The 20,310-nt window shown below is 38.0% G+C and overlaps 1 protein-coding gene across 6 annotated transcripts in view; it reads left to right on the forward strand.

Annotated features, from left to right (window-relative positions):
* aopep (aminopeptidase O (putative)) overlaps positions 1-20,310 on the forward strand; it is a 102,359-nt gene that overhangs the window by 16,627 nt on the left and 65,422 nt on the right. For all 6 annotated transcript variants that reach the window (XM_077223269.1, XM_077223270.1, XM_077223272.1 and 3 more), the window contains 2 exons: positions 7,572-7,761; positions 8,616-8,722. In XM_077223269.1, coding sequence (XP_077079384.1) covers positions 7,572-7,761; positions 8,616-8,722 — 297 coding nt within the window. The remainder of the gene's footprint in view (positions 1-7,571; positions 7,762-8,615; positions 8,723-20,310) is intronic.

Raw genomic sequence — 20,310 nt, forward strand, 5'->3', positions numbered from 1 at the left:
CTGTCCCTCCTTTGGCTGTGTGTGCAAAAAAAACACCACAAGCAAAAGAATTCAGAGCATGCCTGCACCTGGTGGACAGGGAAGCATGTTTAAAAGGCAGACAGATTTCTAGATTTTTGACTTTATTAGGCAGTTTTGAAATCATTAGGTGCTTTTCCACTTTCCTGATCTCCCCGCCTGGATCCACGCCGTAAATTCCCTCTTCTTTCTTTAAATGTAAATAAGCAGCATCCGATTTAGAAAGCAGGTTGTTATTAGTACTACATTCCTGTGTTGTTATCAGCTGCCCTTGCTTCCTTGCTTTATCCGTCTCATGCTTAACCCCTTTCTGGAAATCCAGCCTGAGTCATACCCCTTTTTTCCTGCCATGTCTTCATTGACAGGTTGATTCCAAAAAACTGTCTTCGTTGGTATGGAGGGTGCCTCTCGCTCCAGTTTCAGACCAGACTCATATTCTCCACTGTAAATAGAGAGCTTTATAAGAAAACAAATGGATATTGCTGTGTGGGACAGAACGTGCGTCTAAATGAATCAAATCTGTACGGCACAGAGAGAGTTTATTTGGCCCTGGGGCTGATTTAAGGCAGTAGGAGTGGCAGTAGAGGCTGGTAAACTAGAGCAAAGTGTGAGGTGGGGAGCCATTACCCAGCATCCCTGGAGTAGCATCTACCGCACGAAAATCCAGAATGGATGAGGCCATTCAAAGACTGGGCAGATGTCCCTGCTATGTGTATACTGAATCACTTGATGACACTGTAAAAGCTCCTGCCATTGCGTTTAATCTGATTCTCCGAGCCAAGAAAGCTGCCTTTCTTCCCCCAGACCTCCGACCAGACACAAATATAACAAATCCAAGCACAAAGTATCTTTAGAAGTCTGTTGCAAACTAGGAGAGGGTGTTATTGCTAGATTCAAGCTAATCATCCTTCCAGTGGAGTCAAGATAAAAGCTGGAGAGAGATTTGCAAAAGCACTTATAAACCAGAACAAGAAATTGACACTGTGGTTAACCAGCTAAAGTCACAATATAAACTTAATTTTATGTGGACTGTTGTCTCTGTACACATTTGAGAACACACTGAAATATATTGCTATTATTTATTTCAATGAATTATTACATTAAATAATACAAGTAGCCTACACTTTATGTATTTAATCTTACTTTATGTACAAGTGTTTTTGCTGTTGACCTTTGGTGATTAAGTCAAAAACAACTTTTAATTAATTTTTTAATTTTGTGTTGAACATGACTGTGCTTCTGATAGCTGAATGGCAGAGCAGTTGAAAGGTGCGTTCATGTTGAACCATCTGTTTTACGGGTGTGGATTTGCTTTGCTTTGGTGTGAATGTTCAACCCGAAAGACAATTGCTTTGCTCTTTGTGTGAATAGACCATTTATTGAGGATTTGTTTAGATTTTTCACACAATGTTTTTTTTCGTGGAGGAGTCTAAATAAATTCCTAACAAAAAGAGGGATTACTGTTAGCACTTCTACTGAAGGATTGTGCTGGGGGTTTTATTTACTGCAAAAAATCACTCATATTAATTTTTAAAAGGTTTTTCCATTGTTGTTTTATCAGTATATTTTTAATTAATATTTAGAATTTGTTGTATTTTTATTTTTTTTATTTCAAGTGATAGAATTTTTTTAAGACAACTATATTAACCCTGGTTTGCAGAGTTGTGTAATCTGATGCATTTCTGAGTGAAATAAATATTTTTTATATTTTATATTATACAAATATTATACATATTTGGCAAATCAGGAATTTTAATCAGGAATTGGTTGGTGTTGTTGTGTGCGTGCGTGCGTGTATGCGTGTATGTTTGTGTGTGGCTGTGTATATGCATTATTCTTACATTTTTGGGTGAAGCAAGATTTTAAATGAGAACAAAATATAGAGGGGTGGATCAGGGGAGACTGTAAATTAAGAGGGATCTATGAAATCAGTTGAAAAGAAAAGTTGTTTCAGTGTGGTTATAGTTATATTTTCATAAAAGATTATGAAGACAAATATATTGTATTAAGAAAGTAAACGGGGTCAAGTTTGATTTCATTTGGTCTTTTTTCAGTGTCCTGCATTCCACGCGTGCCAGAATTCTGCATACTCAACCAATGACTTCACTCATAAGATAGCTTTGAATGTTGGAAGGAAGCTCACATAATGGGGCCTTGCACACTGTAAGTTTTGCATAAACATCTGCTGCTGCTTCTCAGTCCGGATGGTTTTTCTTGTTCTGATGAGCGCCTCGGGCTCAGTTTACGAACGCTCTTCAGCAGTCCTCTGTAACGTTAATGTGGAGCAATCAAGTTAAAATGGTGCCATGAGGCACTCGCGATAAACATCGGCAGCGATGCGAGCGTGGGTTTATTTTCCAGATTTCCCACTCGTATGGTAGATAGAACGTCTACATATGGATTGCATTGTTGTTGTGATCTGCAACAGGCTGTGTTTGCTTCATGGAGCGTACGCCACAAATCCTGATAGTCTCTGCACTGCAGCGGCCTCTGTGTGTGGGTATTTATTCCCAGGATTTACATGTTTGACACATGTGATCTGTCCTAAAAAGGTCTGGCATGCAAAAGGAGCCCCACAGGGCCTACAGAGAGAATCACACCTCATTTTGCAACTCCACAACTTAATCTAAAGTCTAGACAGGAATACCACCCATTAAATCCTGAAGGCCAGGAAGAAAAGGGACTGTGGCAGATCAGGTTTGTTCTGCGAGGTTCTTCCAGGGTTTTCCATCTATAATAAGCTCATGCAATCAGACTGAGGAGAGTGGGAAATTAAATAAGAGACAAAGAGAAAGAATAAGTGCAGGCAGCACATTATGGAGCCACTTTGAGGAGACGGGGGGTGAAGATAAATATGGCTTTGAATGTCTGAAATGGCACTACACTTCTCATTGGGAGTTACTCATTGCCTAGTGGTTAATGATCTGAATTCAGGGGCATAACTACCCATTTGTTGAAGGCTGGTGCCCTTTAGTGCTTTTCTATCACTGTATAATGTAGTTTAAAAGTGTTCTTCTTACCTTTCAGCTTTTTAGAGTTACAATGTGCAGTTGTTGAGCAATAATCAATAATTGAGCAACAGTCAGTTTTGCTGTCTCAAGTATACATGATATAATGGATTGAAGTATCAAATTCAAGTACAATTCTAAGGCCAATTATAGTTCAATTAACATGTATTCTTCATACATACAATTTTCACTCAGAAATCGCTAGTAAATTTTAGAAATGACTACAAAGATAAATTAAATGTGAAATTGTGAAGGATAATATTTTCTTGTTAAACGTATGCCAATTATCTTTCTTTTATTCAACTTCTAAAAAAGTATTGTACTGTGAAATTGTGAAAAATGTGAAGTTGTGAAAATGTGAAATTGTGAAGGATAATAATTTCTTGTTAAACGTATGCCAATTATCTTTCTTTTATTCAACTTCAAAAAAAGTATTGTACTGTACTAGATAAGGATGAGCGTCACTTCGGTATCTAGGTCATTTAGTACGATTTCACAAAAACCAGACTGGCATAATTTTTCAGACAAATTTTTTTGGGCTTTTCTTCTTTTTCTGTTTGTTTGTTTTGGTCCTTACAATGATAAGCCAATGGGGTCCAATATTGTTTTGGGTGTTCATAAAAGAAAAATGTCATGCAGGTTTGAAATTACATGAGGGTGAGTAAATGATGACAAACTTAATTTATCTGTGAACTGTCCCTTTTAAGCAATTTTGCTTCTCAAGTAGCTTTATCTTGTTATCCTGTAGCCTATGTTTAAATATTTTTACTGGAAAAAGAAAATGTAATTAGGCAGGTTACCAATAAACACAATTAGGCTTATATTAGATGGGGAATGATTTATTCCCACCAAGTTTTCCTCCTCCATAACTCTGACATTCCATGTTGAGAGTATGATGATGATTTTGCCATGTTTGAAATCTGAACCATTACATTCCATTTTCAGTGTTTCCTCTGGTAATTCAATGGCAGGTGGGGATATTCTGTTCTCTGATGAAAAGACGTGATTATTAAATATTTTTGTACAGATATCCTCCAGGAATTTTTGGTTTATTGACTTACAGTACATGTGTTTGCTTGTGTGTGGCATCAGTAAAAGAGAACCTGTGTAGTTCAGTTTTGGATGAACTTTTACTTGGATAGATCTATCTATCTGATGAAATCGCACAGAATTTTCATCCAACAACCGGAGAACTTGTCAAAGATGAAAGTAAGCCTTCTTTTAGCATTCTACCTATCTCCGAAATTAAAACCCAGGCAATTATTAATTCTCTTAAAATCTCAACAGCAAAAGATATTTATGGAATGGATTCTAAAAATGCTTAAATCCCTGAAAGAACACCTGGCCTACCCTATCACACAAATTGTTAACCAGACAGTATTAGAGGGGACATTTCCAACTACCTGGAAGACTGCAATTGTAACTCCTATATTTAAATCAAATGATCCTATGAACATATTTAATTATCGCCCAATTAGTATTTTACCTGTGGTATCCAAGGTTGCTGAAAAATGTGTATCAGAGCAGCTTGTCTCATTCCTTAATAATAGTCCATTCACTCTTAATCCGATGCAGTTTGGCTTCAGGGCCCATCACTCCGCAGAAACAGCCAACTGTCTCTTATTAGAAACTGTTCGAGCAATGGTTGACAAGGGAGGTGTTGTTGGTGCTGTATTTTTAGATCTCCGTAAAGCTTTTGACACAGTCAACCATCAGGTCCTTATTGCCAAACTCTCTACTTTTAACTTCTCCTCTTCTGCAATTAAATGGATTGAATCATATTTAACTGGCTGAACTCAATACGTTTCTGTGAACAATCATCGTTCATTAGCTTGTAATTTACGCGTAGGGGTACCACAAGGATCGATACTTGGTCCGCTTTATTTAGTCTATATATTAATGATTTGCCAGCAGTTTGCCCTGATACCAATACACTAATGTATGCGGACGACACTGTAATTTATGTGCATGCCAAGACAAAACATTTGGCTGCTGCTAAACAGACCACAGCCATGGATCAGATCACTAACCGACTGAATTGTTTGTGCCTTCAACTAAATGTAGATAAAACTGTGGGAATGTTTTTCACAAAGAGCAAATTTAACATTGTGTCAAATATAACGATTTCTGGTCAAAACATTAGTATTGTGCCACAATTCAAGTATTTAGGTGTTATTATTGATTCTAATCTTTCTTTTAAAGCGCATATTAAAAAAGTGTGCAATAGGGTCAAGTTTAGTTTAGCTAATTTTAGATATATTAGAAATGCACTTACTTTTAATGCTGCCAAACTATTTATGGATACCATGATTGTGTCACATCTAACATATTGTCTGACAAGCTGGGGTTAAACCAACAGTCTATCACTAAAGCCACTAGCAACTCTTTATAAAATAACTCTTAAAGTTCTGGATCAGACGCCTAACAGTTCACATCACTGAATTATCCTTAATAATCATAAACTGCTTAGCTGGGAAGATGTAATCAAATATAAAAACATCTGCTTAGTCTACAAAATTCTGCATAATACTGCACCCGCTTCTTTTAATTCATTCATAATCCGACATAATAATAGTAGTTAGATTACTAGATGCACCACACGAGGTGACCTTCTAATTCCATTTAGGAAAAGCACATTTTGTCAATTATCATTTTCTGTCTCAGCAATACAAAAGTGGAACTAACTAACTACAATCAAAGACATACATACGTACTCGACTTTTACTATACACCTGCAAAACTGGCTGTCCGAAAATTACAACTGCACACATTAATTTGATAGTTGCGATGTGTATTTGATGTGACATGGTCATGCTACTCCCACTTGATTTCTGCTGCCTGCCTCAATGTTATGTCTTGCTAGTGCTTTAGTGTGGCCTTTGTGTGATTATTCTTTGTGTAGATTTGTATTGTTTTACAAATTGTTTATTGTTTTTCCATGTCTTTGCAATCTGCGCATGTTTGTTTGCGTTTGTCTCAATGTTGTGCCACATGCTTAGTATGTCTATTTTTCCATTGCTTAGTCCTGTTGTAAATATAATTGTAATGTATTTTTAAATTGATGTATGCCTATTGACAACTAACCGGGGACTACAGCTGGAAATTAGCCGTTTAGGCTAAAGCGGCTCTTTTTCTCAAAAATGACTGTCCACGTCATTATAAACTAATAAACTTATCTATCTATCTATCTATCTGTCTATCCGTCTATCCGTCTATCCGTCTATCTGTCTGTCTGTCCAATTTTGGGAAACTACTTTCCCGTTTTGTGAAAATTATGCATCAGGCGGTCAGTGAACAGATTCTGCGTGCTTCACATCTGAAAAGAAGGTTCTGTGGCTTCTAAAGAGATCCCTTTTTCCTGGCCTTTGAACAGTGTCCACCTTTAAAGAACAAGCTTATGTTGTTTACCACTTCTCTTTAACAGTGTTGGACATTTTCTGTCATCTATATCCAGAAACTGGGCTTTTTTCAAAGTCCCTCAGCTCTACTTTAGAGAACTCTTTGGGCACACAGAATCCCGCTAAAATAACATATCGATGACTTCTGGGAACCATAACAGTGTGAATGAAAGGCACACCTGCCACCTTCAACTCAAGAGTCAAGGCCAACCTTTTTATTGATTTCCTGCTTGTCGCTGTGGTCATTGTGTAAAGAAAGCAACAGTAGGGAAGAAAAAAACTCTTTCCAGACCCAGGCAAGGTGAACGTCTGGCTGATAAGGTAAAAAGGGGTACATAAAACTCTCAGATTATTTTATCAGGTTCATTTTGTGAGGGAAGAAAAACGCTTGTGGCTATCTACGACAGTATGTGTCACATTTGAAAACCATTATGTGGCCAAACCAACGCCTTGGGACACAAAAGAAACAGGTTTGTTTTTCCTGACTCGTAGGAACTTTGTTTGGAACATGGTCTTGATAACAGCCCATTTGCTGTACGAAACACAAGGCTATCTGGTTGAAAAGGTCACTCAAGGTAATTTCGGGTGAGGAGGCAAACACTACTATATTTCAATTGGTTTTATGTGCAGTCTCAATTGTGTAAGAAAATACACAACCTCAGGATTCAAAGAGCCTTATCTTACAGTTGACATTTTTTCCAGCTTAAGCTGTTGTCGTTCAACACATTTCACAGTGGAACTTTTCCCAGTAACATCTGATGACGGTTATACGTCTTGTAATTTGCTGCTATTAGCAAATGCACCCAGATTTTTTGGTAAAGGGTGCGGCACGGGTGGCTACTCTGAAATCCACTGGCAGCAAACAGGCCTCATTTTGGCTGGGGGCTCCACCTCCTTAACGACAGTATGTCTATGGCAGAGAAAATCCCACACTTTGATGTTCTTTCAGGGTGGCTGAGTTTTATAACATGTTATAACTAGATCAGAGCTGAAGTCAGAGCTCTGAGCTCTCAGCACCCGCAGTAACATTATAAGCAATGATTTGTTTGTAGACGAATTACAGTACAACCATGGCGTCTAATCCTAGTCGTTTTTTAAGTTTGTTCCCCTTTTAAATGGTAAAATAAATCTTTCTCTTGTTTTCTAGTCCACATATCATGTTCCTGTCTCAAAGCTTGCTAAAGGGTGAGAGGAACCTCTGTGGGGCAAGATTGTGCCATGAAATCGCCCATTCCTGGTTTGGGCTGGCCATTGGAGCACGGGATTGGACGGAAGAATGGATCAGCGAGGGTTTTGCCACTTATTTAGAGGATGCGTTCTGGAACCACGTTCAGAAGGTACCACGATAAAGTAGAATCTTTGAACGCTTATGTGCTGCCAATCTAAGTTTTCATCGTTTTTCAAAAAGGATTTGTTTTTTCCTCAAACAGTAAAGCTCCAAAAAAAGAAAGAATCTTAAATGCAGCATGTTTACCAAAATTCATTACACACCTATTAGAGCACTTGCTGACTTGTCAGAATGTAAAATGAGTTTAAAATTAAATGGAATTTTCTGCATTAACTGGAAGACTTCACTTTCTGTAATGACTGAGATAGCTAATAATGAGACACAAACTCAAGCTTGTGAAGTGTGATTGTGCGCCGCATCAACACAGTACTTCACTTCATTCAGAATGTATTTATAATCTGTTTACCGGTTCTGAATTTAAAACTATTGGTGTGCTAATGTAATGTTTCCAATATGTCTTAAATTTCAACAAGCTGCATTTAAATCTTTAGTGTGTAATTGTATTGATGTTTTAAATTCTTTCTCTTTTCCTGCTTCAATATTCAGAGACTGCTATCAGTAGGTCATTCATAGATTGATTTCCCTGAAGAGTATAAACTCTGGGGCTTTTTGGTGCTATCAAAATATTGATAGCACAAAAATATAATCAAAATATAATATACAACAGACGTGCTGGCTTAACCAATGCCGAGAGTTAGAGGCGGGGATATCTGTTTGTCTGACCAATTGCTGATGGGGGTGCATTTGAGGACATCTATTCCTTGAAATCAATAGCTGGTTCCATTTGATGATGCTAGTGGTGCAGAAATGACACACTTAACCGTTAAAATGAAACTTTTGTGTTCAGACTCACTTAATTTCAGTTGTTTGCTTTGTTTTGTTAACTTTTTTTGTCTTCCCCAGTTGGGTTGTAGAGAAGCTGAGGAGCAGAGACAGTTTAAAGCTCTGCTACGCTGGAGGAGACTGAGCGATGAGTTACAGAACTCTGAAGTAGAGCTGCAGGTCCTCAGGTATGATTGGCCATGTCTGTCTCTGTCTCTCTCTCTTTGCTTTGCTTTCCTCCTTCTCTAACTTTCAATCTCTAAATGCATATGCTCTCAATACTCCTCATGCAAGGGCTTATCCATCATCTGCACATACAAAAGACCACGATAGAACAAGTTCATTTTTAGGAGAAGTTTTGGAACTAACATGTTTCTCGGTTACAAAGTAGGCTTAAAGTAGTCTTTTGTAATTAAAGCAGCACTAAGTAAGATTTTTTACCTTAAAATAATGTTTCCAAAGTTGTGACATTGTGAAATGCCCTTATGCCACAGCTTTGCGGTCCTTTATCTGATATATCCACGCTATGTAAGGTTGCCAGATCGGGTCGCGTTTCTGTAGTTCTAATGACACATAAGAAAACTACTAGTTTGACTTGCTTTACGGCAAGCGTTACAATTGCTACAATTGCTCGTTTGTGATGTCGCAATACATCATACTTTCATAAAATCATGCATCATACTCTACCTCAGTGGTTCCCAACCTTTTTTTGTCTGAGACCCCCTTTTTACCAAGAAAATATTTTAGGGCCCCCCTTCACATTTAATGATATTGTCGCTCTTGTAAGCTTGCAGTAGCCTAAGGATGACAGAATGTTTTGTTTTTAAACAAACAAACAAACATACTTTTTAAAGTATGTTTATTACTATAACCACATATGTTTATGCACAAATAATAGCGCATAATATTGAAAATACTATAACGAAAACATCAGTAGACTATTTGTAATTTAAAAACAGCCTATTAATTGGCCCTATTTCGTTGAAAACCCATTTTTTGGTCAGCCAGGGGATTGTAAATAAAATTAGCTAATGTAATATGATCGTTTGGCACTCTAGCGATTAATAAACATGCGTTTATTAACAGAATAATGCGTCTTGCGGAAGAACATTGTAGCCGGAGCTACTTCTCTCTGTTTATGTCTTGACGAGTCACGCAGGCACTGGGCTACACCGCCAGCGGTACGACCCAATATTGGGACTAAAATAGTCCCAATATTTTAGATATTATCAATACTAAAATAGTCCCAATATAAACACTTATTAAAGGTGTACCATAGTGACTCAGGATAAGACAACACACGGTTTGGAAAATGGATTCATGATGTACTCGCTCATTATATAAATTTAGTAAATCTTGAACACAAAAAAGTTACGGACTGCTGCTTCAATGCTGTTCAGCACTTTTCAAAATATGACGCGGCCCCCCAAACAGCTCGCTGAGGCCCCCTAGTGGGCCGAGACCCCCTGTTGGGGACCGATGCTCTACCTTGTCTGTGGCCATTGTTGATTCCAAAGCCGGTGTTGGGTAAACAGAGAGCATGCACGTGCGACAGTAGGCTGCGGTAGGCTAAATTATTTACGACACCGGTAATGGACAATTCCGCTTCCAACCTGTAAGGCGACCGCAGAGGAAAAGTTACTTGGTGCTACTTTAAAATAGTATTTGTAATCAAATAGGGCTAGGCAACAAACTCAAGCTCCTCTAATATTTCTCTTTAAAATCCTCATTTTAGACTTCCGGGTTTGTCAATACGTCATGCGTCGAGTCAGGGTTCTCTCTTCGGCCGGAAATCGACTCGTGTACATGTACGAAGCCAGTGATTCTAGTTCATAAAGTTATAAATATGGATATATTTTTTTCTTACAAAAATGCATTGCTTTGCTTCAGAAGGCCTTTATTAACCCCTTGGATTACTTTTATGATAGATGGGTGTGTTTTTTTGGGCTTCAAAATCCATTTTTTTAATTTTTTTTTTATAACTCAGATTGTGATTGGCTGAAAGAAGAAAGTCATATGCACCTAGAATGACTTGAGTAAATTATCTGATTCCCACAATTTGCATTTACTAACATAATTTGTCATAATTTAAGAGACATTTTGACTGATGAAACATGAAGACAGTAAAAATACGATTCAGACAATATATGGTTTATCTGTGTTCTAGATATCTCTGGTATTTTCATAAAAATAAAGTATATTTATAATAATGCTAATGCTAATTACTATAATGCTAATCGACAGAATTTATCACTGTATAGAATTTTATAAAATAATACAATTTCTGTCCCATTCTGTGATATGAAGCCACGTCAGATCACAAAAGGAAGTTATTTCAAACACTCGGCTGACGTTATGAAGTGAGTTTGGAGTAAAACATAATTCGTTTTTATTTTATTTAAAAAGAAAATTGTTGAACATTTTTGTAAATGCTTCTCATTACAAGTTTGGAAAGATTTGTGCCACGTGTTGCTTTTTCAAATTACAAAGTGACAAACTGACAGCGCTGCAGAGATAAAGCAGCATTTACTGCGATTCAATCTATCCTCTTTGATCACAATGCTACACATCACCATGAAACATGCTGCGCATATACATATTTAATTAATTAGCAGCCTTTGCAATTACTTTGACTAAGTTATTCTCATGCTTTTTGTTGATGTCAAATGTCATCAAATACATAAAATCTAACTATAAAGTAATATTGCCACAATTAATCTGTCTCATTGTAATATATATGGCTAATACTTGCATTTGTTTGGGTAAATCAGAATTTTTTCCTATTTTCTGTCTGTCATGTTAATTTTGTGTATTGTTGGACCTATAAAGTTCATGGTAATAAGCAGTGACATACTGTATGTGTAACGAATTTTCTGTTGGAAACATTATGGTGAAATACCATATTTACGCAATCAAATTTCCACGTAAGCTCAATTTTAACGAGAGCTTAAAAAAGATGTGACATTTCAACTGCACAGAATAATTTCAAGCATGTCTTTGCATGAGTATTATTTGATATGAGATGTAATGTATTGTGATGTTCTCTTATGAAGAGCACAGTATCACAAGGTTTTATGTAGGTTTGTGGTAGGAGTAGATTACCTTGGCTTAACTTTTAAGAATGAAAAAAATGAGAGTGTGTGAGATAGAGCGATAGAGCTTTTCAGGAATTCAGCTGTCACAATACCAGCAGGTTTTGAGGATCCACCTGACAGCATGTGTCTGGCCCTTCCTTCGCTTTGAGAGGCCCACACCCACTATAATCTCAGGGATAAAATGTTCAGACAGTCTGGAAGAATCCCCGTTTTATGGATAAAACATAGAAATGTCATGTAAACTATTCGGTGAGTAATACTATCACAAGGAAAACATGTCATTCAAATCTAGGACATATTCAAAGATCAAACAGTAGAGCGTAGCACTTGCCAGGTCACGGTTTCAATTCTCAGGATATATAAGAACTGATCACATGTATACCTTGATTGCAGTGTAAATCACTTTGGATTAAAGTATCTGCCAAGTACATAAATGTAAATGTAAGGTCAGAAACTTTCAGCAAGTATGTGTATGCAACCTCAAATGCTTGGACAGTGGTTGTACTTGCATTCAATTATTAGCTTCCAGCCACGCAAAGTCAGCTTTGCACGTAGTTGCATTGCAAAATGTGGCAGAACGCAATTCATAAACCTTGCAAGTATGTGCGCTGCCGCTCCTAGCTGCGTTTCAGTACTTGTGTGAAGTATGTTTCTGTTCACACCAACAAAAATATTTTAATGTCTGTTAAAAAAAACATTAAAAGCATTCAAATGTTCATTTTCTCATTATCACTTGTCTGTTCAAAATGTCTGTCCAATCACTGGCATGTTCCAGCTGCGTTTCGCCATTTGTTTGAAGTACGTTTCTGGTATAAAGGTCTGTTCACAATAAAAAAAAATGTGTGAAATGCGATTTGTCTGTTTAGAACAATGTGGAAAAAACGGCAATTGAAGGTGGCGCTTATGGAAAAGTTTAAATGCATACAGAACTTTTAGCTAAACAACGTTATTTACATATGTTTTCAAACAGCCAATTAAGATTTTTGTATTCACTATAGTGTTGATCAAACAACGCCAAATATAATAATAAGAACCCATTAAGCTTTTTACATTTTAAACTTTCTTTAGTGTGTAATGTTGAGCATGAAAAAGCTCTGCAAAGATACAAAGGACAAAGTTTACTCTAAAGAGTTACTTTCTATATCAGTAAGCGCTGTTTCTGAACTCCCTGGAACGGCTCTATTGTAGTCTTGAGTTTTCTTCAGGGAACGTATATTTCACAATATCCCTCATTTAAATAATTCATACCCAAGGCATACGCAAAAAAAAAAAAAAAGGAAAGAAAAGGGATGAGGCATAGTTGTTGCATTAGTAGTGTGTTGGAAATTTGCAGTTATGGTAAAGGAGTTGCAACTTGAAACGCGCTCAAAATGGTTGACCAATCAATACACTAGTGATGTTTCGTTCATGAACGATTTGTTCATTTTGAACAAATCTTTAATATGACTCGGGACTACCGAGTTGTCTCAGAGAGTGATTCGTTCATTTTGTGTTGACCGCGCATGCGCATTGCGCAACATATGGGTTCTGAATCTGTACTGGAAACAGGAATGATTAGTTCATCTCTCTCAAGTCTTCGGGTTCGGGACGGGTCCGAGTCTTTCGTTCTTCCTGTCAGTCCCATATGGGCTATGCTGTCAGTACCGGAAAGAGAAATGATCAGTTCATTTTTTTCGAGTCTTCGGGTTTTGAGTCCTTCGTTCTTTTGTCACGTGACTTGTCACCGTATTGAATAGCCTACTAATTCACTACCTTTTTACAAACAAGCACATAGTTAATGTATAATAGTTAATTAATGTATAATATATAATAAAACACACCACAGATGCACAGAAAACATTTAGAAAAGAGACGGACGGGGACAATAGGCTAATAAGATGGAACTTTTATTTTTCAGATAATGTTTATTGCACATATTTTGTATTTTAATTCCTAAATATAAAACAATATACATTCAGACGCAGTCAATAATACGAATCTAAAGTTGTATTTGATGCGAGATACCAGCGGTCACGTGATGGAAAGGAATGAAGGATTTAAAACCCGAACTCGAGACTCGTTAAATGGTATATTTAACATGCCATTTTAATTATGTTATGCTGAAATGAACGAAATGACTCGAAGAAAGATTCGTTCATTTTGCTGAACGAGACTCAAAGATCCGAGTCAGTAAAATGATCCGAACTTCCCCCTACTACAATACACTGGTCCAGCCAACCAATCAGAGCACATTGCGGTTTTCGGAAGGAGGGGCTTCATTGAGACTGGAACTATACTGAGACCGGAGTGTTACTGACAGACGGGGTAGAGAGGAGCTGCAACAATGTAAAATACATGCAAAATAATGTGTTTAAGCATGAAAATCTATTTTAATAACCCCAAAAAAACAAAATCAAGACGTTGTAATAGGAATAATATGGCCTCTTAAATTGTTGCTCTCCTTACATAGATTACCAAGAAACTAATGTCAAAAGTAAAAGTTATAGCCGATACATTGCTGTTTCTGCTTTAGACTACAAACTGTGCTTGCGTTAAACCAATTGTTTTTTACCATATTTTACAACTAAACTTTATTTCACCATGATGGTAGTTGTACTGACAAAAAACATTTCCTCAACTGCGAAAAAGACATCAGCCAAAAAGAGTGGACATAGGGGCCAGTCATTCTCATTGATTTTGACACTAGAGAATATCTGTTTATTTGTTGGTCCATCTATGCATCCGTCTGGAAAGGAAGGCTGCCCATTGTTTGATAAATACCTGTCACCCTTTTCATTGGACAGCTGTGGGCACTTCCACAAACACATGTAAAAGCCTGTGTGACTAGGAGGAATAATACATGCCTTTTAAAGGAGCTCACCCTTATCACTCCCTCCCATACAGTGAGAGAGAGAGAGAGAGAGAGAGAGAGAGAGAGAGAGAGAGAGAGAGAGAGAGAGGAAAGGAAAGGAGGGAGACATTGCTCTTTATTTTTGGAGGGGAACCAAATGTAAGCATCAATAATGTACAAGCACAAGTGAGTGTCCCAAATACAGCTAGAAGGTAGCTGAAGCCATGAAGAGAACTGGATCCTGAAGAGGATCTGAAGCCGCAGGTTGACATGAACTCACAGATTGTTGTTGTTTTATGTAAATGAGCAGCTGGTTAATAATAATTATAATTTTCATTCTTATTAATTGATAATGTATTTAATTAGTTATTTTGACTGGCAGACAATCAAAATAGGTAAATTATATAATTATTAATTTAATTATAATATGTATTACTTTCATAATTTTGAGTGGTGGATAATAGCACAGTTGAAATCCTGTACAGTTCATTGGAAGAGGGACCAGAATATCATAGAGACATGGAAGGTGCAACCAGAACACTCATCATAGTAGCTAGTTTTGCACAGGCAAGCATCACTGTTATTTTCTTCAGGAAATGTAAAGATCTAGTTATTTTACAGTTTTTCCTGAATAAGCTTTACTGGTTAAAAGTATTAGTGAAAAACTTTTTTTTACATCTCTATAGTCTAGATCTCCATATATGGGAAAGCATCTGTACCTCTTACCAGATCTTGCTTTACTTTCTCTGTGGAATTTTACAGCGTAGACCTGCACTGTGTGCACATGCTCACAGAGATAAGGCATTAGAGCGTGATCAATCATACTGCAGTTTATCAGGATCAAATCAGTGACACAAAGAAACAAACAAAAGCAGGTTATGATGGCTAGAAAAACCCTGCACTCATATAGCTACACGCCCATTTGTCTGCAAGAAAAAAGTACGAATAAATGCTGTTGTCTGTGTTAGCGGCGCCTGAGTATCGACCATATCTTTACAAGAGCCTTTTATTGGCAAGACCAGTTAATCTCCTGAAGAAGATCAATAGTTTTTAACCGGGGTCGTCATTAAACGCAGAGATGGCCAACACTCAAAGCTCTGATTGTCTCTTGCAATCTACAGTACCTTTGGCCGTAAGGAAGGAAACATTCGGTCTGAGTTGTGAGAATGCAGCCTGTCTGATGCTTTAAATGACGCGGAGTGTCTTGAAGATCTTTAAATATCTATTATCTAAATTTTGTAGTTCCTGTTATGATTAATTGGTTCTCAGGTTTGATTGGCTTGTCTGTGTTTGCATGCCCCAGACAGACTGTCTGTGCATTAGTGGATGGGATTTAGTATAACTGTCCTTACGAGCAAGTCATTGAATCATTCATTCAACTGAATTTTTCAAAACACTTTATACATTCATGCTGATCGCATACTCTCTTTAAATGAATACTTACTTTTCTGCTGCTAAAAAGTGTGTTCTATATAGTATGAATGAGTGTAATATGAATGTAACCTAGACATACAACATTCGTCATGTTGCCATTGACATGTGACCTACTATTGCTTTGCTTCACTGCTATTTACATCCCTTCTCCTGTGGTCATCCGGGTGCTTTTCACCTATACTGTTATTTGAATTTGGACATATTACTGTTTTCGCATACTGTTTATTTGAGGGAAGTGGGCGTATCGGATGCAGCTACGTTTTTATGAGTGAGTCATTGCTTCTTGCTCAAATGATATTGCTTAATATATATTCAATTTAATGCATCTTTATTTTAAAAAAAAAAATGCACCTGTCTCGTGACTTGAATCATACAGTAATCCTAATGTGCACTTATGTAACAAAGAGCCATAAAATGCAGCATTACTGTCATCTATGGTGCTATAGAAAGAAAAGCTATCCGGGACGTAATGGTTTCATAAATGCAATTGTTTATACACTTAGTAAACTGTTAAGGGGTCTTAATGTATGCTGATGTAAGTATATTCCTATCCAGAGTGCTGTAGATGCAGCACTTTGCATTAAAGAGATCACCAGTAGCGGCCTTTGCTATGTTTCACCCGTTCACTTGAAACGGGCCTCACAACACAAGGCTTGTGCTTTAAAAAGAGCCCAACCACCATCACGATTCGCACACACCATGGTTGGAAATTATTGGGGCCTGGTGCAAAAATGTCAAGATAGTGCAAAAATGTTTGCTGTATGAGTTCTTGTTTTTAATATTTATAATAGCCAGTGGTGGGCCGTGCATTTCACACCTAGGCCTTCAGTGAATTAATAATAATAAATTAGCTCAGAGATATAAGCAGGGGTTGGGGAGGCAAAATCAGTGAGAGTACCAGGAGTAAAAGCAGTGGGGAAGTCGTGTGTGTAGCCAGGAGAGATCATGGATGGGAAATGATTGGGAATGCTATCAGTTTTATTTAAAAAGAAATGCAGGAATGACTCACAGAGGTCTGCTGAGTTACTAATGACAGGTGCAGGAGGGTTGGTGAGTTTATTGACTACTGAAAATAGTGCTTTAGGTCGAGAGGATGCATTATTGATAATAGTAGAGTAGTAACCAGAGCGTGCAGTGTTTATAGCAGACTTGTACAATTGGATATGGTCAGTGTAAGCAGTAAGGTGAACAGTCAAACCAGTTTTCCTGTAAAGGCGTTCAAGGCGACGACCAGCTGTTTTTAGATTGCGAAGTGCAGGGGTAAACCAGGGAGACGTGTGTGTAGAAGGTACAACTCTACTTTTAAGAGGGGCATGTGTATCAAGGGCAGCGGAAATACAGGCATTATATTTGGTAAGGATATCAAGAGAGCTAGTGTGTTCAGTAATATCAGAGAGATGAGTTTGTACAGATTCAGAAAACAGTAATGGATTAACAGAATTGAGGTTACAGAAGGTTATAGTAGATTTCACCCTGAGGCAGGGAAGAGGCATTTCACAGTTTAGTTCAACGAGGAGGTGATCAGACAGTCCAATTTGAGAACCAAGCACGGAAAAATTATGTAGACCAGTAGTGCAGACAAGATCCAGTGTGTGACCTTTTGAGTGTGCAGCAAAATCGACATGTTGTACAAGATTGAAACATTTAAATAATGACTAGAGTTCACGCGATTCACGCACAATCAGTATCAACATGTATGTTGAAATCACCAAGTAATATAACACAAGAGGATAAGGCAGAGGAAAGGGTTAACAGTTCATGCAGTTCACTGAAGAAATTTGAGATAGCTTTAGGTGGACGATACAGGAGAATCAAGATCATTGGAGATGTACCAGAAACTTTGAGAACTAGATATTCAAAAGTTAAAGTCACGTGAAAGTCAATAGTTTTGACTGGAATGCTGCTGCGGTGAACAGCAACCAGGCCACCACCCCTTGATGTCAAACGAGGTTTGGTCAGGTAGGTGTATCCAGAGGGAGTGAGAAGATTTAGGTGGAAATAGTCATTAGTAATTTGTACTTTACAATAAAGTACAAATAAACATGACATAGAAACAATAAAAATAAATTGAGATAGTGGTACATAAACAGAAATCAAGGGAAACAAGTAGCAAAAAGATACGTTTTAAGGTGAGTTTTGAAATCGTGTAATGATGAAAGGTCGCGGATGTGTTGGGGAATAGAATTCCAGAGAGTTGGGGCAGCAGTACAAAAAGCCCTTCCACCAAATGATGATAGTTTGTGCCGTGGGATCGTTAAAAGTCCGGTATCGGAGGATCTAAGTGTGCGAACTGGGGAGTAGGTATGGATGAGATCAGAAATATAGGTGGGGGCAAGACCATGTAGTGCTTTGAATGTGATGAGGAGTATCTTGTAGTTAATACGAAAACGTACTGGTAGCCAATTAAGTCTGCGTAACTGTGGGAGGATTTCTTTGTGTATGTAAGGACTGTAGCTGCGGAGTTCTGAATGTATTGGATTTTATTTATAGATGAGTTGGGTAAGCCATAGAAAAGAGAATTGCAGTAATCAAGCCGTCATGTGATGAAAGCGTGAACCAAGGTTTCAGCAAGGTTTCGCATTCGCTGATGTTCAGAAATGGACGTAAGCTTGCGATATTACGAAGGTGAAAGAAGGCAGACTTAGTGAGAGAGGAAATGTGTGGAAGGAAAGAGATGAATCAAAGATTATATCAAGGTTTTTGACAGTAGTGGAAGGTTGAACCGAAACTCCAGCAATGTGAACATTTTCAACACAGAAACAGGATGTAAATCGAGGTGAGCCAATAAGAAGTAGATCTGTTTTATCAGTGTTTAGTTTGAGAAAATTACTGGTCATCCAAGCATTTATATCATCAATACAGGCTGATATGGAATTTGTGGGAAAAGGAGCATTGCGTTGTGAATAGATGTATAGTTGTGTGTCATCTGCGTAGCAGTGGAATTTAAAGTCATGTTGACGGATGATGTTACCTAATGGGAGCATGTAGATGATGAAGAGAAGAGGCCCAAGAACAGAACCCTGGGGAACACTGTGCGGGACAGAGGCAGTAGTGGACTTAGCCTGGCGGATAGAGATATAATGCTGACGATCAGACAGGTAGGAAGTTAACCAAGATAGGGCAGTTCCAGAAACACCAAGAGCAGAGAGTCGTGAGATGAGAATACTGTGAGAGATTGTGTCGAACGCAGAGGAAATATCTAGAAGAATTAGAATACTGGTGGAGCCGGAGTCAGTGGCCATAAGGAGATCATTGACAACCCTAAGAAGTGCTGTTTCAGTGCTGTGGAGGGTGCGGAAAGCGGATTGAAAACATTCATAGTGGTTGTTAGATGACATGTGTGTTTGAAGTTGGGCAGCGACCACTTTCTCAAGCAGTTTCGAAAGAAATGGTAGATTTGAGATTGGTCTGTAATTGGTCATGTTGGTAGGGTCGAGGCTGGGTTTCTTTAGGACAGGAGTGACAGCAGCAGTTTTTAATTCCAGAGGAACAGAACCAGTAGTTGGGAGATGAGAAGTGAAATCGGTAGAGAAATAATAGGTGCACATTTTTTAAGTAAAGTAGTAGGAGCTGGATCAAGATGACAGGAAGATGTATTTGCTTTGTTGATTAGCTCAGAGATATAAGCAGGGGTTGGGGAGGCAAAATCAGTGAGAGTACCAGGAGTAAAAGCAGTGGGGAAGTCGTGTGTGTAGCCAGGAGAGATCATGGATGGGAAATGATTGGGAATGCTATCAGTTTTATTTAAAAAGAAATGCAGGAATGACTCACAGAGGTCTGCTGAGTTACTAATGACAGGTGCAGGAGGGTTGGTGAGTTTATTGACTACTGAAAATAGTGCTTTAGGTCGAGAGGATGCATTATTGATAATAGTAGAGTAGTAACCAGAGCGTGCAGTGTTTATAGCAGACTTGTACAATTGGATATGGTCAGTGTAAGCAGTAAGGTGAACAGTCAAACCAGTTTTCCTGTAAAGGCGTTCAAGGCGACGACCAGCTGTTTTTAGATTGCGAAGTGCAGGGGTAAACCAGGGAGACGTGTGTGTAGAAGGTACAACTCTACTTTTAAGAGGGGCATGTGTATCAAGGGCAGCGGAAATACAGGCATTATATTTGGTAAGGATATCAAGAGAGCTAGTGTGTTCAGTAATATCAGAGAGATGAGTTTGTACAGATTCAGAAAACAGTAATGGATTAACAGAATTGAGGTTACAGAAGGTTATAGTAGATTTCACCCTGAGGCAGGGAAGAGGCATTTCACAGTTTAGTTCAACGAGGAGGTGATCAGACAGTCCAATTTGAGAACCAAGCACGGAAAAATTATGTAGACCAGTAGTGCAGACAAGATCCAGTGTGTGACCTTTTGAGTGTGCAGCAAAATCGACATGTTGTACAAGATTGAAACATTTAAATAATGA

This window comes from Siphateles boraxobius, unplaced genomic scaffold (genome assembly GCF_051911475.1).
Source record: "Siphateles boraxobius isolate OS27281-9 unplaced genomic scaffold, OSU_SipBor_1 9, whole genome shotgun sequence".
NCBI classification, from domain to species: domain Eukaryota; kingdom Metazoa; phylum Chordata; class Actinopteri; order Cypriniformes; family Leuciscidae; genus Siphateles; species Siphateles boraxobius.